The sequence below is a fragment of the Parus major genome, chromosome 1A, assembly GCF_001522545.3.
Source record: "Parus major isolate Abel chromosome 1A, Parus_major1.1, whole genome shotgun sequence".
NCBI lineage: Eukaryota > Metazoa > Chordata > Aves > Passeriformes > Paridae > Parus > Parus major.
In genome coordinates, this window is record NC_031773.1 from 70,460,365 (window position 1) to 70,484,171 (window position 23,807).

A 23,807-nucleotide genomic window follows, 5' to 3' on the forward strand; every position below is an offset into this window, starting at 1 on the left:
GCACTGTTTTTAGAGATAAACATTTGGGGATGGGAGTAAAACTGGAGAATAATACAACTTGTGCATGTTGAAGCAAAATGAGTAGCAGGGCTGAGTGAAGTGTTGTGGGAACTCATAAACCATGAGAGTGTGACTAAGATCTATTCCAAGCTAAAGATGCTCTTACCCTTGACTAAGATGTGTTATCTGGGTCCCTTTGCCCTTATATTGTGGAACAGGATAGGTAAATATTGAAGAAATTCAAACTTGATTCAGAGACAGTTGTACTTTTAGAGCTCTAAACGCTACTTACAATATCTGTTTATTAATGGTGGCCCTGATCTACTCAAATCTCCACTTGTGGTTAAATAATGTCAGCATCCTTCCAGAGAAAGATTAAAGGAAGCAGGACCTTTTGTTTTTCGTAATTTCAAATCCAGTTTTAGGCTTGAAGAGGTCAGCTGTTGTCTGTGTGGTAGCTGAGAAATAACTGTCTCTCCTGTGTTTGCATATAACTTGCAATTTACTTGCAGTGTGTGAATGATCAGAGCAAACATACCAAAAAATGTTTCCAGTGTTCATTTTCACCTGTTCAGTGTTCCTGGGGATCCCAAGGCAGTCTAAAACTCTGAGGCACTCTAAAAAGAGAAAAAAGAAAGCTGAAGGGCTCCACAGATATCAAAGATGTCTCTTTTTCCCAGGTTCTTGTCGTGGTCTGAACGTGCTGCATAAAGAATATTGGCTCAGCCTACCCTCCATCTGAGGCAAACACATTTTGGGAGTTTTCATATCCAAGTAGTTCTTTGCACTAGTTATTTTTTGTCCCATATTTTATTCTGAGAACTCTGTCTCTCTAGATATATAGATATATACGTATGAAGTGCATCTTTGAGTAAATACATGGAACAGGCTGCTCAGGAAGTGGTGGAATCACCATGCTTGGAGTACTTGGAAAATGTGTAGATGGGGCTCTTAGGGTTTTGTGGTGGACCTGGAAATGCTGGATTGATTTGTTTTACTCAATGAGGCCTTTTCCAAGCTAAATGATTCTGGGATTCTGTATTGTGTACTCTTTTATATCTTTGTGTATACATGTACTGCTGAGCCCCCAGTCTTAGATGGAAAAGTTCCTAGGGAAAGGTCAAAAGCACAGTGTGGGCTGTGAGAAGAGAGGGAAAAGCAAGAGTGAAACAACCTCTGAGCAGCGGATGAGAGAAGCAGGAGAAAGGGGATGAGGTGCCACAGGTTCCAGAGCAGAAATTCCCTGCAGCCCCTGGAGAAGGTTTATCCTGAAGGCCTGTGGCTCATGGAAGGGCTCACAATGGAGCAGGGGAGCAGTGTGAGGAGGAGGAGGGTGGAGGGGCAGAGACAAAGTGTTGTAGTCTGACCACAACCCTGCATTCCCCATCCCTCTTCGCTACTTGGGCATGCCTGAGTGAGGGAGGCACAGCAGCAGGGAATTAGGGACATGAATTGAGCCTGGGAAAGGGAGGTCAGGGGGACATGTTTTAGTCTTCTTCCCCACACTTTGTGTAGGACTTGAGGTTTGCTCCTGTCAAGTTTTATGAGATTCCTGTACATCTGTTCTGTAGCCTGTGCAGGCACCACTAACCAGGGGCTCTGCCCTCAAGCTTAGTGACCAAACTCCTGGGCTGTGGACTTGATGAGGTGCATTTCATCTCTTCTTCTAGAACACTGATAAAAGTGTCCGCTGGGGTGAGATCATGGATTGAACTCCAAAGGAATTAATTTTGTTACCGGTCTCTAGGTTGTACAAGAGTTTTTCCCCTTCCTGGTAAGCTTTTCAACCTGTAATTTTCAAGTAAAAGCTACCAGAATGAGAATTGCTGAAGTTGTACAGCAATCAGTGAAATGTGAAACATTCACTATGACAGCCTTCCCTGAGAAATATATTTTATAATGTGACATTTACTTATTGATTTACTGTGTTCAGCCTTCCTGTCATTTTTATTCCATGTTTCTGAAAGCTGAATGAATGCAAAATGATGATACTCATTTGACTAGGAAAAATTGACTGATTAAATACAAAGTATTTGTGAACAAAAAGTTATGTGAATGAAAGAGACAAAAAACTATATATAGATTTACAGTTCAACTTGACAATTCACTAAACACTGGGTTTTTTTTACAGATTTCTCCTGGTGCTGACTTGTTTAATATTCAGTGTACTGTCTAGTATAGAGCACTATTCTGAGTTTGCCATTGGAACTCTTTTCTGGATGGTAAGTGAACTTTTCTGGAAAAGAGCTGATCAGTTTGACTAAACATGAATTGCTTTTGGTGAGCAAGGGAGATAACTTAAAAATCCTCATGCAAAGCATGCTACCAGGACATTTTAAAGAGTGCCTGCTTTCATTAAAGAAAGGTCATGGTTTAATGGGGATAATAATTTTCTAGATCCTTGAACTATGAGGACACTTGTTAGACTTCCAGTTTTTATGAACTTGCATTTCCCAAAGTGTATCACTTATAGTGGACAACTGGTGTTCATCAGTCTTAGGTAGCATGGAACAAGATATGCTATAGGAATGAATTTTTAGAACATGTATTTTCTAAGTCTTATGGTAAAAAGTTAGCCAAAATGTTGCTTTTCAGAGGTAGATTTCTGTCAGCCTAGTTTGCTACTCTACAGAACAGGAAGGAAGAGCTCCTGTCACACTGCCATCACCAGTGATGCTGGCTTGGTGGGAATCAAAAGTATAAATAACTTGCATAAGGATACTAGACACTGTTCCTCCTTTGTTCCCCCCTGCCTCCATTCACCTTTAGGGAGTGAAAAATGGAAATTAGATATCCTTGATAAAACTGGAGTAAATAACTTTCAAACAGTTCCTTGCAATATCTGTATTTTAGCCACTCAAATCCTCTGATCTCAGTATGTGATGTTCTCAGTATTCTTATTGTACTTTCCTTTTACTAAATAGTGACTTCCTATGGCTTAGGCTATATTAAAGTGTACAGCTTTTGCATGCAGTTGACTGAGGCATCATTAGACCCCAGAGTTATTTTGAGATCTTGATTAAAATTAATCCTGTAAAAAATGTTGCTTGGCCTTTAAGCCACAATTCAGTGTCAAGCAAAGTGCAGTGTTCAGCCAATCATGTGTGGTCCCCTCCTGCTCCCTGAGATGTGGTGATTGCAGGTCAGCACAGGCACAGCACACGGGAACAGTGATCCTGGCTCGGCTGTTTCTGTGCAGATAGAATGTGCATGTGCAGACACATTGTTGAACAAAGAGTAATGAGATGGAAACAGATGTGTGGCTCTCAGAGTGACCACATAGCCACTGCCAGCTATTTTTGGGTGATGTTATCATCTAACAAATGAATCATGCACAGTCAATGAAACAATTTCTTAGCCTCCTTGTGTCACAGCCTTACCCTGGAGTATGACTCTCTGGAGTTTTTCCTCTTGTTGTTTCCTTAGTTTCATTCCTAGAAATGGCCAGTACAGAGGGTCACTATTCTTCTAGCTACTGTAGAGTCACTTGCATAGAACACATTTGTCTTTCTTTGGTCTGAAATAAATTCACTTCAATTATAAAAGATTGGTTTTAGATCAAATTAAATCAGTTCTTTTTCATAGAGTTGGGAGACTTGTTGTTGCTAGGAGTTAAATGGTTGGACTTCTGCTTAGAGCACATCTTCCCACCTTTGCCTGAAGGAATTTCCAGCTGGGTCTCCCATTTGAGCGAGGAAGGTATTCACCCCACAGAAGTGTAGAGATTGCTGCTCTCTTTACTCCTAGGAGGATTATTACTCTGATCTACTTCATACCACAGCTGACTGTTCATGAAACCAGAGTTTAATCTCTCCAAAATATGGAAACCTGTGTCTGTACATTCTGCCTGCTCTCTTGAAACTGGGAACAGAGGACATTCATTGCCAGTGTGGTGAGAATCAAAACTGGGACAAAGCAACTACTGGATCAAGTTAAAAATTAAATTGGTTTGTTTCACTCCTGAGTGAAGGTCCCTGTAATTCTTTGTACAGCCCTCAGCAGCAAATAAATACTGGCATGTGATGCTTGTGGTGTTTTCCCACTTGTGAGAAAACTGCTTCTCTTTATATTCAGGTATATTAACACTTGGGAAGGATCAATTTCAAAAATGTCCTCTTGAAAGTTACTAAGGACTGACAAGAGGGATAGTATTTGGTACTATCAGACATGGAAATGTTTTTGTATTTTCTTAGGGAGGGTGTGATAGTGTGCCAAGTACAATTCTGGATAATATGAGTCACTGGAGTAGAGATGAGACACTGGTAATAGATGTAGCTATGGATGTGTCCTAAGATATCAAAGCTTTGTGTTTCAAAGATGTCATTATGTTAATTATATTACATTCTTATGATATCTGGATGGTCTTACAGAAATTTCTTGTCAGATGTGAGACTGATTCAGACAAGCTCTGTGAATATAAAGGAGAGAATATCATAGTGTTTGTAGCTAGAATAGAAAAAGGGGTTGAAGAAGGAGTTGCTGGAACTAAGAGCAAAAAAAACCCCAAAACGTTTACTCTCTTCCTCCCATTCCCTAAGCATATGCTCTCAAGTCTCTTACAATTCAAGTGAATTCTGGAGGGAAGTAATGTGCCTTTTAGGCCTGTGTTTCAGTGTGAAGGTCAATCTGTTGTCTTTGAGATGACTGAAAACATTGCATAGCCACAGGTTCAGGTACAGGCTGATGCTGGGCCTCCGCTCTGCCACAATTGTTTTATTTGATGGTCTTGCTTGGGCTCAAAGGAAACGTCTGTTTTTTGCACTTACAACATCTAAATCTCCATCTAATCCTCACTGTGGTAAAATCCGTTTACTTCCATGATAGGAGAACTGGTGAAATTGCTTTTCTTGAACTTGAAATGTGTTGTTTGAAGGATGTTTTTGTTCTCAAGCTACCAAGCATTTTGTGTTTTCCCTATCACTCTTAGGAGAGTTCTTCCCAGTTCTGCCTGACATACTCTAATTTAATTTTTTCATATATACACATTGTATGAGCTTTGTTAATTCCTGACTGGGTTTCTTTCCCTCCTCTGAGTGTTTAGTAGCCTGCATTTGAGGGGAGTGACAGTGGCATTGGCACAATGACTTGTATTGGTAAACAACAGCAGAATGGGTGATGAAGAACTTAGCTCTTTCTGAACCTTTTAAACTTGCAGAGAGAAGCCTGGAGTTTCTAATACTGTTTAAAAAGAGTCACAATGACACTGTGCATGCTGTTTAACAATGTACAAATCTTAAATGCATGTACCATTGGGGTTTTTTTTCAGATTGTGCCTGTAGTGTAGTATGAAAATGAATCTGTGGCTTCCCCAACCTTGCTTGGTCCTTTATCTGTACCAGTGGAAGATTTCTCACTGGTCTATGCAGACATATTTAGGGTCTGATATATGAAAAAAATCTTATACAGTTATAGATGCTAACTCTGAAGCAGGCAGCACAGTCCCTGTGGAAATTGCAGGCCGCATAGCTTTCTCAGTCTTGCCTGAGAAAGTGGTCTGGGAAATCATGGGGAGGAATTAAAACAATCCTCAGAGATAGAAAACAGCCTTGCAGGTGCTGTTTGTCTGTTCCTTGTTTTCTGGCAAGAGAAGGTCGAGGGGTGGTGAACCCCACTGACCAATGATGGTGATGTGTTAGTTTACTAACCAATAAGAGTTTCTTTTCTGTACTTTTCACGTATCAGTCTATAAAAAAGATCTGAAGCAATAAACTGGGGAAAATCTGTGTCGTTCATTCTCGCTGTTCCTAATAGAGTGACATACAGTGTGTGGGGAAACAAGTGCAGTGGACCAAGGCACAGTTGTGAATAGTGTTTGCAAAACTCAAGATGATACTGAGTTACAGCTGAGTTTCATTCCCAGTTGCCCCAGGTTTAGGTAACATTTTATCCTTACATTTAGTCTCGTGTTCTAATTTTCTAATAACACAGATATAATTTTATCTGGTTCTATGGTTATTCTGTTGAAAAAGTATTTTTAAAATTTGCAAAGCATCTTGATTAGGCTTTTGTCTCTGCAATAAGAGGCTGTAATGTTTACTTGGTGATCTCTTAGTTTATGTGTCAGTTTTGATTTGGAAATGGCATCTAGATGTTTCAGGATATGGAATGAAAAAATAAACTATAAAGTGGGCCAGGTGTACTTCCTCCTCTGAGGATTAATCTGTTTTCATAGTTAGAGGTTGTACATTTCCCTGCCAGGAGAGGTCACCATGGTAGTTTGTAAATTTTTATTTTTATTTACTTGCAAAAGACCTTGCAAAAAGTTGTGGGACAACTTTAACTAACTGTGCCAGTCTAAAAACAAGAACAAAATATTATTTTCATCATACACATGACATTTTTACACACTGTGAATAACTGCACAATAAACTTACGATTTGTATAATGACAGTGTTACAGGAGTAAGGGAAACATTTAGTATCTTGATGTTAATTACTTTTTAAATTTATGAATACCAAGGGTATTCTTGATTTGGAGAAAATAGATAGGTTTTGCTATAAATCATATTGATTCAACTGATGAGTTCAGGCCCTGTGGTACCTCTTCCTTTATGAGACTTTATGCATCTGCTTTTCTCTGATAGATTTCTTGCTGGAAAAAGCACCATCATCTCCCTCAAACAAAAGCACCTGTAGTTCACAGTGCTGCAGCACCAGAGCATACACAATTCCCTCAGAAACTGTATTTTCAGAGTCCTCACTTGTTGCTTCTGTTGTCAGTCCTTACTGCACTGTTGGTTGCTGGAAATTCTCATATAGTGACTACATTTAGCATGGATTTAGCACTCCCATGTTTTCAAATTCTGTCGGAGAAAAAGCTGAGATGTGAAATGAGAAGTTCCTACACCAGATGGTGCTCAAGTTTTTCAGGCCAGACACTCACATTGTGGTATTTAGAAGGAGGATCTTATGGAATAATTTTTGGCTGCAGATGGGTCCCTGTTGTTACATGGCTTTCCCAAAGTCACTGCTCAGTTTTGGGTTTATATGATTTTTTCTGCGTCATGTGTCATGAACACACACATCCTTGTCCTCTAAATATAAGTAAGGCTGCCCAAAGTACTCAAACTTCACAGTTCCAAGTGATAGTTAGCTTCCTTAAGCTAGCTAAGGCATGTCACTATTTAACAGCTCTGGTTCTGAACTCGGAATCCGGGTGGCCTTTCTCTTTGGAATACCTCTATTTTCAAAGTGAGGGTTTTGAAAGGAGGCTACACTCTTCTGTCTGCAGTGGAGGAGCTCTCCTGTTGCTTTTTGTTTGTCTCTTCTTTTGCAGACAAATGTCTCCCATTTAAACTGTGTAGCCAGGTCATCAAATGCTTGGTCACCTCCAACCTGTACCAGAGGAGAAACAAGCCTGCAAAAAGCTTAATTGAGTGATCTCTGATTTATGGTGAAGTGAATGTATTCTAATGGGCTTGAAAGCGTTTTCTCCATCCCATCAAAACAGTCAGTGTTAGAAGGTAAAAAAAGATGTGATTTTTATCTATTTCCTGCCTTTGTGCCAGATTATAATCCTAAATCTGGTTTTTGCCATGTAGCATGAACACTTGGTGCCTTCCCCAGGTCTGTTTGATGAAGTGATCATTTGATAGTGCAATACCTGAAGTACACAGGTGCTCTTCCTGCTGGCCTCACCACGCTATTTCTTACAACTGATAATGGATTTCTTACAGGGTATCCCATAAAAATTTGTGGCATTTTGTGATACTTGTGCAGTGTATATTGCCTGGGTGACAGCAGGTGTTCATGAGGTGTCCAGTCCCATACAGGCACTGAGACACAAACTGCCTCAGGAGAAAATACATTAGTTCCTGTTTATTGTGTAAGACCCAGACCCTACGAGTGCAGAATACACATGAATAAAAATAAACTTATGACTCATAAGCATTTGCTGTATTCTTTTACTCCTGTAAACTTCTGAGAGAGAAAGCAAAAAGGAGAATCCCTGTTTCTTTCTGAGCTTCTTGTTGGTCTGTGGGAAGATGAAAAGATAGATTGTGAATATTATATTATTACAATACAAAGCATTATTAAAATAGAGATGGAATATGGTTTCATACATTAAACATATTAGGAAAAAAATTGAGTCTGCAAGTCTTTCAACACATTGCATAATCTCAAGTTGTTTGCTGAGTAATCTTGCTGATTTGTCATTGTTTTTCTGGAATCAAATGTGGCTCTCAGGCTTCTCAATGTGAATTATAATTTAATTATTCCTGTGGGTTATATTACCTTGTGCCTGATGCACCACAGAACATACGGAATGATGGTTGTGTGTTTTTCAAATGTCTGAAATAGAAGTACTTTTGCAGTAAGTAAGGCTGAGACTAAGAAAGAGCCAACTCATAATTCCCTTAGTCAAATTTGACTGACTGGGGCTCAGTGGAGTTCTCTGTGCAAAGGAGTTTCAGAATGTAGCCAAGGGACTTGAGAAACATTTCTTGGTACTGAGGGGAAGGTAGAGAGACACATGCAGGATTTTTTCAGTTCCTCTCCTCAAAATATTGATACCCTCCCAAAGCAAAAAGTTAGGAAACATGGAAGTAATTATTTAAAATTCTGAAGTGTATATTCACATTGGATTGATTCCACTCTAGGAGCAAAGCTAAACCCTTCACCTCCTACCAGAGGTGGTCCCTTCAGGGATGTGCTGGGGGGAGCTGGAAGGCTTCTGTGGATCTACAGAGAAATTAGAATTTCAGGCACTAACTTACTGAATCTTATTCATTCTCTATTTGATTATATTTACCTTAGTGGTATCTTTAAGAATGAAGCACTTGAGAAAAAAGTCCTGGCCAAAATAGTTGAGGCTGTAGTTGATTTTCTTTGGAGAAAAATTGTTACCTGCTTAAATAGAATTAAAAAATAACTCTTCCTCTGTGACTTACACTTGAATGTGGCTGTCACAAGGGGAGCACCAGGTACTTCTGTCATGAGTCTACAGCTTCATTCCATGCAGGAAACAGCAAATAGCAATAAAATGAAAGACAAGCATACTTCTGGTAGGAAGTCAGAACATTCAGCATATTTATCAGGTGTGCATGGAAATGTATTTTTTATGAATTATTAAATCCACTTGTATCCAAACAACAGAATTTGAGTGTATTTGTTTCACCTAAAAGTTGGAAGAGTAAGTAAGCTAATAGTACTATAGGACACTTAGCAGCATTTGACATTATTTCTTCTGTATATTGGTTATTCTGTTTTCACACAGGACATCTGTCATCTTTGCGAGATTCAGCATGATGGTAAAAAAGACACATTTTCAGTATCAGTAGGTTTTCATGGCATTTGAGTAGTTATTAAACTAAATAGGTCACTAAATGGACATTTTCAACTGTAAGGACTGGAAAACCTTGAAGACAGGTTATCAGATTAAATTTGGGACATAAGTACACGTGTGCAAACATTTGGACTATTAAACCTTTATGCCTCTTTCTGAGGCTTCATTGTCTGGAGCTGCCATTCCTTGATTGAATCTCCATGAGCACACACTATTCATTTAGCCAACCCACTTCCTCCTTTTACCCCAGCACCTAACTATTCCAATAAAAAAGTGAAGAGAGCCTTGTGTATGCTCTCCACCTAAAACACAGCTGCAGCTGAGAAAATACCCCTCTTTTTCATGTGTGCACTTTAATCTCTCCAGTGAACTTCCCTCTCCTGCTTCCCCAGTGCAGTTATCCATAACAAAACTGGGATAAATTATAATTCCAGGCTATATATTTAATTTACACACACACACACATGCCTGTGAAAAAGTGTTTGGTTTCTGTGTTAATGTGAGCATTTTTTTATATGGTTATCAATGACATTCTTGGATAAAAAATGGATGGCTTTTTCACAAAGGTTTTTTATTTAACTGATTGAATTAGATATGGGTGGAAGTTATTTGTATACATATTTCCCTTTAAGCTTATTTTTGCATATTTTTTATTACATTAATGAAATTACACTAAAAATAGCATAAATATATATTATTTTATTATTAATTTGGTGGGGGGAGGGAAGATTTATGAAGTGCCTAGGCTTCAGAAGAGTAAAAAACAATTCAAAGATGAAATTAATTTAAGGACAAGGACTATTACAGTCCTTATTTGCCTTGGGTCTTTTTCCCAGATGAGAGGAAGAAGCAAAGAGTAATGGAATGTTACTACTGACTTTAGCAGAGGTGTTAGACAGCACAGACCCAGTTTAAAATCTGTAATTAAATTATTTTGTTGGTATTTCTGTGGCAATTTGAGTTACCAGGATCATAACAGGAAGAGACTGTGACATGTGGGTGAGAAGAATCAAGTCTGATATGGTTCTTATTTTTATAAAGCAACAGTTTGTTTCCACTCATTATTTTTGGTTACAGTTTCAGTAGAAGAGTTCATCCCTGGCTTTCTGTTGATGATAAACTGCTTTCCAGGTTTATTAAATCTGCTCAGAATCCTTCATCATCCATTTCTTCCTTGACCACTTCCAGGAGAAGGGGAAAAATACTGCTGGGAGTCTAAATCAAAAGGGTTTGTGGGTGTAATCCCATTTTGAAAGCAAGGGTTCTGGAAAATTGCAGAAGGCTGGAGAATGATCTCAAACTGACACATGGATGTAAATTTAATTTGCAGATTGTTTTTGCTGATTTTGTTCTGGTCCATATTTTGTCCACAAGTTCTCACCATCAGTTGTTAGCATTTCAGTGATGATTATTACTTTTTTTTGCCTTCCCAGAAAATTGCTGGGTTGTTTTTGTTGTTTTTTTTTTCCTTTTACCAGAACATAAATGAGAGGCAATGCATTTAAGGCTCTGAAAAGTGTTTGTGTGTAGAAGAGAAAAAGGAGGGAGGTTAGGGCTTTTTTTTGAAGGTGAATTTAGTGAGGTGAAGTTTGATGAACCTTGGTAGCTCTGGATGTGGGTGTCTCCTATCTTGCATTAAGGGTATACACAATAGTGTAAATGTCATAATCTTCCTTGGTTTTTCGAGGGACCACCTGCAGAGCTGTGATGTTTGTCCAGTTTTCATGCTTTTTTGGTCTTTGGCCTGTCTGAGTCTGCCAACTTAATGGTTGTGGTTTTGATAATGTGGACACCTGTCCAAAATGAACAAAATGAACAAAAGGACAAAATGAACTGTGATTAATAATTTATGTCAAATTTGTCGAAGGTGTAAGTTCCTTCTTTTCCTCCTTCCTGTCAACAATTTATCTTTCCTTTCCATAGACTGTGTAACCTTACTGACTTCATCAGGTTTTTCTGGACATAACCAAGATGAGTTCTGAGTATAAAATAACCTCAGACTAGATGTAGTTTTAATTTCAGCTTTTAAAAGTGCCCTCAGAGAATAATCAAGGAAAATCCAGGAAGTTTTTGCTTCCTTGGCACTTCTCTGCTTGTCTCCTTTCTACAGAGCTTTTCACCTAATGCAATTGTAATATGCAGGTCCATTAAAATGATTTTTCCACTGCTATAAACAGTGCTCAGCTTCTTTTAGTGGAACTTGGAGATTCCTAAGAAGAGCAAGAAAATGCTAGAGTGATAATACCATGAATCTTCTAAAAACATAGATAGACAATTAAATAAGTGATAGAATATTTTTCAAAATTCCAAAAATGCAGGAATTCTTTAACTTTGCACATTGTTCTTAGGATTTGATTTGACTATTATACTTGGATAAATATTTCTATGTAGACTGTAGACCGAATGCAAACTTAGAATTGGTTGTAGATGCTCTATATAATAAATACACTAAAAAATGAAACTTGGGGAGTTAATTTTAATTTGCTGTGTATTTTCTTGTGCTTCTGCCTTGAGGATGGCTGTAAGCTTTCTTAGTTTTATACTAATCCTTGGTTAATTCAGGCAGAAAGTGCCATGCAAAAAAGAGGAGGACTGTGCATATTTTATTGGTTCTCATTCCAGGCAAAACAAGATGCAGAAGTGAACACAGAAATGTTCACTAAACCTAACATTGTTAAAAATCAGAATTAACATGAATTTTTGCATATTATTGTAGAGTTTTTTCTTATTTTTTCTTCACCTTTGGAATATTTTGGTCTCTCTTGAGCCATTCAGAATGTCAGTTTTAAAATTGAGTTGGTATTGTCATTCAGTGAAAATTTTGATTTAAGTGTGTTTTGCTTTTTGGGTGCTTTAGAATTCCCCAGGTGCAGATTGCAAGCATGTTCAAGTTAAAATGCAAACATTTTCCAAAGCTGTAACTCATGTAGTAGGTGTTTGGTGACTGAATTACTGGGTACAGTTTGGGTTGGAACAAAGCCTAGAAGCCGTGTTTGGGTTCTGCTACCACACTGCAACAGAGAGAAAAACAAGGAAGAGGGGAACAGAGATCTCAATGCATCTGTCCACGTTGTGATCTTTACTTTAATCGGCTTTCTTTAGAAGTATTTAAAGTACACCTATCCTTGGTCATTCACAAGTGCTTCACAATGCAGTTCTGAAGAGGGGAGCAATACTAAAATATTGATAATTAATTTATTTACATGCTGGATATACAGCTCACCTCCGTCACCAATCCTTATGATGATTTTATCTTCCCAGATAGCAAGTAGGAATGTCATACAGAGGACTCAAACAGGTCCAGGAGAATTCCCAACATGTTGAAGATAACTCCTTGGCATAGGTGGTTGACTAGGAAAGTTGTCTTCCTAGATTTGTTGTTTATGAGGGAATTGTGGGGAAAGTGATGGCTGGTGGTTGTGTCTTGGTCATGGTGAACTTGGAGGAGCTGAGTTTCAAAAGCTGGTGATAGAAGATGAACTGTCAGCAAAATTTTGATCCTGGATATGTGGAGAGCAGTAGAGGCTGGTTAGTAGTCTCTTGGGAATCTGCTTCTGGATGTATTGGGAGCTCTGAATGCTGATCACCTTCTCAGGGCCATCCTCTAAGAGCACAGGAACAGGCAATTCCAAAGGGCTGGAAGTCAAGCAAGGCTGGCCAGAAGAGCAGCTTGGCTGAGCAGGGATCTTATAGAACTTGAGGAGGAAAGGGGAGTATGTGAGAGGCCAGGTGACATGGGAGGAGATTCTGTCCCCATGGTAGGGAGAAAATCAGTGCAGTCAACGCTCAATTTGAGTTCAAGCAGGCCAGGACTGGGAATGACAATAAAAGAGACCTTTACAAATACGTTCATAGCAAAAGGGAGATCAGAAATAGCATTGGGCCTTTGCCTGATGAGATTGATCATATCAAGAATAGCCATGTAGACAAAGCAGAGACATTTGATGTCCTCTTCACCTCTGCCTTCAACAAATATTGGCCCTGGGAAGTCTGGACTTCTGTTGGGAAACCATGACTGTGGGGGGGATGATAAAATCTCAGTCCACACTGAGTTTGTTTGAGACTTGTTGCTACAGCTGGATGTGCATAAATCATGGGGCTTGGTGGGATACTGAAAGACCTGGCAGATGTCATTTTGGGACCTCACTACATTTATTTTTCAGTAGTCTTGGGAGTCTGGAAAGGTTCCACTAAACTGAAAGCTGGCAAATATTACCCCAGTTTTCAAGGACAAGAAGGAAATCCCTGGTGATTTCAGACCTGTCTGTCTCATTGCAGTGCCTGGTTAAATTATTGAGAAATTTGTTTTGGGAGTTACTGAAAAACACTCGAGAGAAAACACAGTCATTGGTTACAGCCAGCACAAGTTCATGGGGGAAAGTGCTGATTAAACAACTCAAATTTATCCATAGTTGACTAAGGAAAGTCAGAAAATGTGGGGTTTTTTGGGTTTCATCAAAGCTTTTGGTCCTGTCTGTCACTGAATCCTTCTGCATAAATGCTCCACCACATAGCTCAACAAGCCCATGGTACTGGATGAGCAATTGGCTCAAAGAGTTGCAGTAATCAGGGTTATGCCAGCCTGGGATTCAGTCACTGGGCGGGACCCTAGGGCTCAACTTTACAGCCAGTGCTCTCCAATATGTTTTTTAAGTGAGCTACTCAGAAATCAAATGCACATCAAGTTAGTTTGATAGCTATACTAGACTGGGGAGAGCTGTGAACTCCCCCAGGGTACAGAGGACTCACTGAGAGATCTGGATAGACCAGAGAGCTGGTAATCACCAACTATATAAAAATGTGCAAAAGCAAGAACTTTACTCTCCCCCTAAGATGAGCCTGTCCTGGTTATATATACAAACAGTGGAACAAGAGGCTGAAGAGCAGCCCTGCACAGAGAGATATGAGAGTTTTGATGCAAGTTCAACGTCAGTCACCAGAGTGCCCTGGCAGTCAGAGGGGTCACCTGTGTCCTGGGGTGCACAGGGATGGAGGGAGGGCATTGCCCCACCCTGCTCTGCACCGGTGCAGCCCCACCTCGAGTCCTGGGGATAGTTTTGTGTGTCTCAATAGAGGAAGGACATCAGAATGTGAGAATGTGTCCAGAGGAGGGCAATTAAGGTGGGGAAAGGCCTGAAGAGCAAGAAGTGTCAAAATAAAAGAAGAATAATGTTGTGTTTTTCCCTATGATATACTGATGGAATGGAGCTTAAACCATCTGTTTATTAATTCAAATCACATTCAGGAACTGATTATCTCTCCCTTTTATTTTCTGCCTGGCATATTCATACAAAAAGTGGACAGATTAAGCAAAATCGTTTTAATGCTTCTCTACTCATTTGTATTAGTCCTATGAATAAATTAGATGTACAAACTGCTTTTAATGAAAAAACTCAACTCTGATCTCTTCTTTTCACTCTGCTAGGGAATAGTTCTGGTGGTGTTTTTTGGTGCTGAGTATCTGGTCCGGCTGTGGTCTGCAGGCTGCAAGAGTAAATATGTTGGCTTCCAGGGAAGGATCTGGTTTGCCAGGAAGCCAATATCCATCATTGGTAAGTTTTAAACTCTTTTGCAACCCTCCTGCTTGTTGTAAATAAAAATGTCATCTTCTGCAGGGGCCTTATTGCAGTTCTGAGCTATGTCTATCCCTCAAGCATTTATCAGCTTTGTTATTTCTCTTCTTTTGCATTGCTAGAACTGACAAAATATTAAAATATTTAATTATTAAAGCCATTAAAATATGGCTAAGGCAGACATCAGGCTTAGAAAGGCAGGACTGTAAAGTGAAGAAATGACTAAATCTTGGGTAACTGCAGGAAATTGACAAGATTTTGAACACAAAATCCTTCCTTGGGTATAAACAAATTCTTTGTCTGCTTCTAGACTGGTCTAGTTTTGTGATGTGACTATGAGGCCTGTAAGGGATCATTATTACTCCTCATTGTGTTCTTGATTTTTTTTCTCGATTAATAAGTGCTTCTTAGGTGGGTATATTAGATTGATAGGCTCATTGAAATGTGGTTTCAAGGGGTTCTCTATGCTGGTATGGTGCTTTGCCACTGCAAATATTCATGTCTGTATTGCAGCCCTTAAGGAAGATACTGTGGCTTTTGTTAAGAAAAGCTAAGAATGGCTACAGCTGGTTGTGCAATCACAGGTATCAGTACTTTATTTTAACCTTTGAAATTCCCCTAGGAATACAATACATTGGAAGTCAAGGTTTGCTTTTACCCATCAAATGCATATGGAACAGTGTCTGCACTGACAGAACAAGCTAAACTTGGAAAATACCTTTGCTGTAAATGATCAAGTCCGGCTGACTCATCCTGTCATTTTCAAATCAACATGAATAAAAAACACTGGAAAAAGAAATTAAAGGATTAGAACAGAAAGTAAAACATGCAATTATTTTATTTCTTCATTAATACAAAGGTTTATTTTAAAATCAGAAAAAAAATCCCCTAAAATTTCTTTGACAGCAGTGAGATTTGTTCTATGGGTTTTCATTCCCTCTATAATTTGAATTAGTTCTTAGAAAGTTCAACATGGAAAATTCCAGGCTGAGGTGTAGGAAATGTTCTGGGAAACACAGGCTCAGTAAAAAGACAGGAGCTGGATTCTGATACGAAGGTCTGGGAGAGGAACGCTTAAAAAGACTGACAAGCTTCAGGAGCTTGAAGGGAAATCAGCAGGGGCTGGAAATACATGGGATTGAAAGGTGGCAGTGAAAGGCCAGGACATGCTGGAGACCTAGGCTGTAAAATAAGGCTGTTTGGATCAGTAAACTGGGATTAATAAAGGAAGTCTAAGGACTGGAAACAGATGAAAACTAGGAACAGAAGAGAAGCAGAGATAGAAGAACAGGTTTGGAGAGAAAAAAAGAAAAAGAAATATCTCTACCATGAAGAACACTTTCAGAAAAGTAGCAAGTACAAATGAAATCTCTTTCACTACTTGGTTGAACTCATTTTCTAAGCATCAGTTTTTTCCACCTTTAGTACCTGTCATCAGATGGATATGTGTATGTCTGATAATTAAGTAAAGACATGATGCATCATTTGCTAAGGGCAAAGATTTGTGTTGTGATGGGAAGAAAACCCACCCTAAATTCCAAAGTTTACAGATATATGTTCACACACATACATGATAAAGGAACAGCATAAAAACTTTGTAGTCAGGCATACAAATGGAATTTCAAATGGAAGCTCTTTCTGTAGCCTCATCCCTCCCTTTATTCATTTTCATTTTCATTTTCATTTTCATTTTCATTTTCATTGTCATTTTCATTGTCATTGTCATTCACGAACAGTTACTGTAGTATAGTCTTTAAACTGACTGTGTGCTTTCCCTTGAGGCTTTTACAGCAAAAATCAGATTGATACTAGAAATTAATTTAACTCAGAGAGTGAAGGATGCTGTTGCTTGTAGAACTTTTGCAATATTTGTTGCAGCAACTACATGGTTGTGAGTGAGGCAGGAGAACATTAAAAGGGAGAGGAAAAAACAAGTTAACATTGCTGAAGGAAACTGTTGTTGCAGCTCAGGTTGGATCCCATCCTGCCTCTTGTCCAGGCATCCCATGGAAAGTTGGCTAAATCAGTTTTCGTAAGTGGGCCTCATTTTCTGAATGTCCAAGGGCAGACTTTGAAGTTGAGTTGCAGAGGTTCTGAGCCCTCACAGCTGCAAGTGAAGCCATCAGGGCTGGTATTTTGAAGTGCTATATAATGTTAAATGCTCTGAAGAATAAAGTACTGCCTGTTTCAAAATGGCAAAGGAAAGTTTACCAAAACTTTTCCTGATTCTGCCTCCATTTGCTACTCATTTATAATACTACCCTTTATTTTTTGGCTATAATTTGAAAGGGAAGCATTTAAATGCTTTAAAGGGGTCTTCCAGAGAAATGCCTGTGAGGAAATTAAAAGAATGTCTTCTCAGGATAATGTTACAGCAAGGTTCAATAATAAAAAGAAATTAACTGGGATGAGGGGCGGTAAGGGATGCTGGCACTGTGAACTCAGTCTATCATTTGCATTGTATAAAGCTGGAACTCTGTAAATTGCAGAGTTGTGGAAGCAAACAAAAAAAAAAAGGAACTCTGGAAACAATTATATTTTCATACAAATAAAGACAGTATCACAAAGTAAACTAACAATTCACGTTTTTTTTTTAGCCAGCCTTTGTTCTGACAGTTCCCTTAGCTTTGAAAGCTTGCCTTTACAGCTTTGATATAACTTTCAAACTAAGTGTATGTGTGTATGATGCATGATACTTAATGGATTTCATTATTGCATGATCCAAACCCTTGCATTTCCTCTTGGATTAGAAGCCTTGAGCCAAAATATGGATTCATTTCTAGGGTGCACAAATGCCTTTGTATTGTAGTCCACAACCTCAGGGTCGCGTCCAGTGAAGTCACAGGGTTCTGGGGACCAGTGTGTAATACAACATGATGGGCTCCTGTTCATGAAACCATTTATTCAGCATGGGAACAAACTCAGATCCAGAACAGAGAGCCCCAAACAGAGGCACAGCAGGGGTTTTTAAGGGACAGAACTCTTGAGGGTCTCCACCTTTGAGGGTGGAGTTCAGGGTCAGGGACCACTAGAAACACAACAAGGGAGAACCCCCAGGTACTCAAACCCAGTCAGAACTCCTGGGCTGCCCTTCACAAGGGGTTTGGGGTGGGACAATGCTTATCTGAAAGTTACTCTTTGCCTCCCCGAGGCATGTCACAACATCTTTGCATTTTTTTTGTGGTGAACTGCCTGATCCATTGGGCTCTTTGAAACTTCTGTCACTGAATTCATCCTGGAAGAAACTGTAGCCACTGGGGTTTTGATGTGAAACTATTACATAGACTTAACATGCCCACCAAATTCAGCTAACAATTTATTTTTTTGAAGTGTTTTCCTTAGTCTGTATTTGTTGTGTTTCTCAGTGCTGAGATTAAAAAACAAAACAAAAAAACCCAATACATTCTTTCTTCTTTTGATTGTTTGTTTATTTATTTATTTGCTTGTTTTTTAACAGATCTGATTGTGGTAGTAGCCTCAATTATTGTTCTGAGCATAGGATCTAATGGACAGGTGTTTGCCACCTCTCCAATAAGCTATGTTCTCCTGTCACTGCAGCTCTTCACTAGCACAGACGTTATTAGATGTGTATCTGATTGCCTAATTCCCAGTTTAGCTGCATGTCTGATTTTCCTACCACAGGGAAAGTTACTCTATTGAAGCACTGGGCAGTAAAGGATGGATGCTTCTCTGCTTGGTGACTGGTTGGGAAATGAAATGCAGGAACAGAGCAAATGAAAAATGGTGGGAATGCTGAAGCCAAGTAGAAAAAACAAAATGTGTCCTATTTAAAACATCAAACAACTGTCTCTGAGACAAGAGGGAATTACAGAGTATGGGTTTATTTAAGAAGTAATCCAGACAGCACTTAACTCAGTGCTTTTTTGAGTATGAGTAATTATTTTGTTTAAAGAGTAATTATGCTTTGGTGGATTTGTTTGGCACAAGTAACTCACACTGTACATCAACCAGAAACATTTGATGTCCACAGTGTTTGTTCAGCTTGCATCCAGTACTGCAGGCTTGTTTTGGGAGGTGAAGTGGGTAAACAGAAGAAAAGAATGATAAGCAGTAGGTGTACTTCCCACTCCTAACCCATTCCAAGATGTGCTGCATGTTCTGTCACAAGCCTCTGCTTCCCAGTGGAGTGGAATCACTGGGAAGTGGGAATGTCCAGGCTGTCTAAACTGTCTAGCTCTGTAGGTGAACGCTGCGGGGACTACATGTACAGAATGTTTTAAGGTAACTCTTAATGTGGAACATTCATCCTTACCTGGTAAAGACTTCATCCAGGCAGAAGGAATATCGGCTCCCATAGGAAAAGAGGAAGGTGCATGTGAAAATTCCAAGGGTTGTGCTTTTTTTTTAAATTTAACTAGAAGCATAGGAAGGACTTCAATGAAAAGGCCCTGTGTGTTTATATGTGAGCCCAATGGGTTTCGGGCTCAGTCCAGCCTTTCCAAGTACTAAGTCCAGAGTCACTGTCTTACACCTCAGAATGCTGTCTGACACAGAACCTTAACCCACATCCCTGCAGTGTTATCATTGCTCCACTGAAAAGCCAGCAGGATCAGGCAAGTCTGAATTAAAAATCAAAACCTACACTCACAAAAAATCTTGAAGATTGCTAACAAGAGTCAAAAACACCTCTAGTGACAAATTTTTCAGGTTGATGAATTCAGCTTTCACCTTTTCTTGCTCTTCACTGGTTTATTTCAGGGATAAGACAGTAAGATGACTATAGGCAAACAAAATCCATTGTCAAAAGAGTGACTCAATTAAATATTTTTATGGAATAAAATGATGCTGAAGAATCATATTGATAATTATTTTTATTTAGTTGAAAATGTTTGGAGCTTATGATTGATTTAGTTATTCTCCTAAAAACACATAGGACTCTATCTTTTTCCAGTTATATCAGATAGATTTCAGTAACTTACACAACAAGGATTTCAGTAATGCTATGTTTGATTCATATTTTGCATTTGGCAAATAGAGAAAGAACTTTGCTCATATTTGTGTTAGCATAGCCTGAAGCATTGGTTTTCCTTGGAAAGGAGGCATTTAAAGATTGGAATAATATAAACTATACAGGTTTCCTCTAATTTTGTTTGTTTTCCCATTAAATAATTGTTTTCATAGTCAGTATTTCTGAATAAACTTGACTATAATGAAATGTGATCTAAATACAGAGATGCCTCAAGCCTGAGATACCACTCCAGGCAGGGGCAGTGATATCACAGTTCTTGAACATGGCAGTGTGTTAGTGGACATAATCAGTTGTACGTGGATAAGGCAGTATTGTCCTCAAGCATTTTTATGTATTTATTGTATTTGTTTTGATACTTTGCTTTCTTTACAGGGGGATCCATTTCCTCCAGATCCTTCGGATGCTTCATGTTGACTGCCAGGGAGGCACCTGGAGACTCCTGGGGTCAGTGGTTTTCATCCATCGACAGGTACCCAGCCTTTAAACATGCCCTTCATCTTTTTATTTCAGTAAATTCTCCTGTGGGCTTCAAATCATGGTCTGGTTTAAATGAACTGTTACATTGCAACAAAAAAAAATACTTTAAAAGTCCATCATGTGTTTCTTTCATCTTTTAAAAAGGGAAGCTATTCTTTTCTATGCAGGGCAGTGGCTAATAGGGTATAAACACCAGTGTTTGGGTCTATTAGTTAGCTGTTGTACTCTTTGATGTTATCCCTCAATGCGATTTCTTAAATGCAGTTTTGTGGACTGCCTTTCATATTGCAAGTTCTCCCCACTATCTCTGCAGAGGATGCATTCCTAGCTTGGTTTTCCTGTAGAAAACCAAACAATAGTGGAAAAAACATGCTAGAAGTCAATTATTTAAATATTTCTGTTTTGTTCTTCTTGAATACAGAGCTTTCAAATTCATTCTCTAAATAAAAAAATATAAACTATGTTACGATGTGGTATAAGAAAAATTACATTAAGGGTGTGGTCATAGGGGCAAACCTGGCTATAAATAGGTGCATGTCTGCTAAAACTTTGAAACAATTTTCAGTATGAATGCTCATTAAGCAGGAAGAATTTAAAAGTTTTTTTGCAGACTTTAATATATTTCTAATTGAAGGCTTCTTTTTGAGCTTTCATGGAATCTCTTTATTATTAGCTTTATCAATATAATAGAAACTTAATAGCCTTTTAGTTTTGCATCTCATGCCATATTGTGGAGGGCTAATATTCTGCTATTAGTCTCCACATCCCACTTGTGGTGGTTAACCTGTTCTTATGAGTGTAGATTTGTTCTCCACATATTGACAAATATGTGGAGATTTTTTATTATTTTTTTTTAATTACAGATTTCCACACAGATATGTTATAATTTTCTATTTAGAAAACTGTTTTTTCTAGGACAGAGAATGTGCTGCACTTAATCCAAGCAATTTAATACTAAAATTTAATTTTCTTCCTTTTATTTTTCCCCTAGTACAGTGGGAACTTCTATGCCATGATGGCTGTGCACACCAAAGTGCTGTGGGATAAAGCCTCCTTTCAGACTGTACAACAGGATAACTTTTAATGCTCCCAGTCTGTGTGGTCTTCATTTATTATGCTTACATTTCCTGGGTATCTTGCTAGGACAGAGCTGATATCCAAATAACTTTTTCAACATTTGCTACCCTTACTGGCAGAGCTGTTTGAGAACATTTTTTCCTGTGGGTGTGAGTTCTAGTCAAGAATCAGGAAATACTATTTCCAAAATACAACACTTCAATCTTATGCAACACAAACATAAGAAAGTTCAATGGCCTAAAAGGGAAAAAAATCCTTGGAAAAGTGAATTTATGAGTAGATGCACCTGAAGTTGTGTTTATCCAAAGAAGTGATTATGGTGATAAATAAAACTCCACACATCTATAGTACTTACCCCAGCAGATCACCCACTCACACATTTAGAAAAAAATACCAAGCACACAGTCCTGTATTGACATTGGACAAGTGTAGCTGAAACCCTAACAAGGTACCAAACAGAAGGAAAAATGGAACCTTTATTCTTGTCCAGCCTCTGGAAGAAATTTTTTGTTTAAAAATAAAAAACCAAAACAAAAACACCTCAGCTGCTTTTTCTTCACAGGCAGAGTACAAAGTCTTCATCTATTTTTGGTTTTCTTTATGTTTGATACTCTTACAGAAAAATGGGTCCCTAAACCTTTTAGCAATGTGAGAAAATAAATTCACATCTTTGTGCCCTGTGAAAATAGCAAGCACTTGTACCTCCCTGTGCCCAGAAGAGCTTAGTAAAGTTGTCACCAACAATTTCCATGTGTTTTAGAATTTTACATATAGCTCAATTAGCTCACTCAGGCCCTGTTTGGCTGGGATGCTCTTCTATTTTCATCAGGTTGAGCTTATATACCAGCATTTCTTGCCAAAGGCAACAAAACATGAGTCAATATCATATGTGGTGGTGGAAAGCCATGGAGAAATCCTGCAGCTTGCTGAAAAACCAAGTTAGCCACTCAAACTCCAGCTTGTGAGCCTCTAGGTTGGTTTTACTCCTTCCTCACCTTGCTCTTCCACTGCTTGTAGGAGAGGAGGGATTCTCAAATTTTTTCCAAGTTGTGAACTTTGTATTGTGTGGTCTTTATTTTAACTGAAAATGGAGATACAGCTGAGTCTAAAAAATGTACTGACTCAACTCTCTCAATATTCAGATTTACTTTGGTATGTTTCTTGTTCTTGCTGTTTCCCCTGTGTGTATTTGAAAATGCCTGCTGCAAAGAGCCATTTGTTTTAGGCAGCACTCTCTATTCTTAAGCTCTTATCTAATAAAACCCACATAAATATGTAGTTTAAGGCCTTATGCCTCCAGAATACTCCTTGTGTTGTGATCAAGTCTCATGAAGTATGTGTTATTTAAAAAGCTTCTGACTCTCCCTTAAAATGTGCATGAGATTACTGCCATTGTTCTTAATAATTAAATATAGCCTCTCTATACATGTGTGTTGCACTATATTAGGAACAGCGAAAGTAACGATACAGACTCTCTGGCTTGGTTGCACAAGAGAGCCAGTTTTATTCTTCCAAATATTCTTTTATAGACAGTTCCAAGAAGGTGATTAGAAGGTGAAACATTCATTGGTCATTAAACTAACACATCATCATCATTGGACATTTAGGAACACCACCCCTTGACCATTTCTTGCAAGAAAACAAGGCGACAAACAACACCTGCAAAGGTTGCTTTCCTTCTCTAAGGACTGTTTAGATTCCTCCTTATGATTTCCTAGGCCAGAGTGAGAACCTTGTGTGACTTAGTTTCACACAGCCTCAAGCTAATGCCTGAAGCCTAAAAATCTCTTATTTGACTATTGCCAGTTCCTATACGCATGAAACATGGCTTGGTGACATTTAGAGTAAGTCCAAAGCAGTTGCATTTTCACCTGGCCTTTACTTAAAAATAATTGTGTCTTTACATGAATAGTGCTGGAGCTGAGAGGTATCAGTGGTGAAAAAAACTCAGTAGTTCTGTTGATATTTCAGCCACTTTGAAAGGATTTCATAAGACTGCTATTTTCCTGCCTGCTTCCCAAAAAGCCAGCACTTAAACCAAAATTATTCCAATTATCATCCTGTCAATTCTGTATATTAACATAAGAAGTTTTTTGTTGAGGGTTAAGTGTCCTTTTTTTTTTGTTTTGTCCTTCTGGCCTGCCCGGGGAATTTTTACCCATTATGTGCTGGGACAACCTAACTACCGGTACTTAGGGGTGCTCACAACGGACAAAGAGTGGCCGGGCCCAGGGGAGGAGGGAAAGGGGGCAGAAAAAGGGGGTGGGGACAGTTTTTTAGCTAGCTTTTTTCGGTTTCGGGGAAGAACGTTGGTGTGCTGGGTCTCGAAGCTGCTGCGGTGGAGAGAAGGGAATTTCGCCATCACCCAGACGGAGCGGCTGCTTCTTCTCCTTCTCCCCTCTTTG

At 38.9% G+C, this 23,807-nt stretch overlaps 1 protein-coding gene across 1 annotated transcript in view; it reads left to right on the forward strand.

The window, feature by feature from the left end:
• Window positions 1-23,807, forward strand: part of LOC107204210 (potassium voltage-gated channel subfamily KQT member 1-like) — a 481,393-nt gene that overhangs the window by 16,380 nt on the left and 441,206 nt on the right. Inside the window, 4 exon segments of the mRNA XM_033514697.1 lie at window positions 2,132-2,222; window positions 14,711-14,837; window positions 18,316-18,391; window positions 20,218-20,317. Of these exon segments, the coding sequence (XP_033370588.1) occupies window positions 2,132-2,222; window positions 14,711-14,837; window positions 18,316-18,391; window positions 20,218-20,317 (394 nt within the window).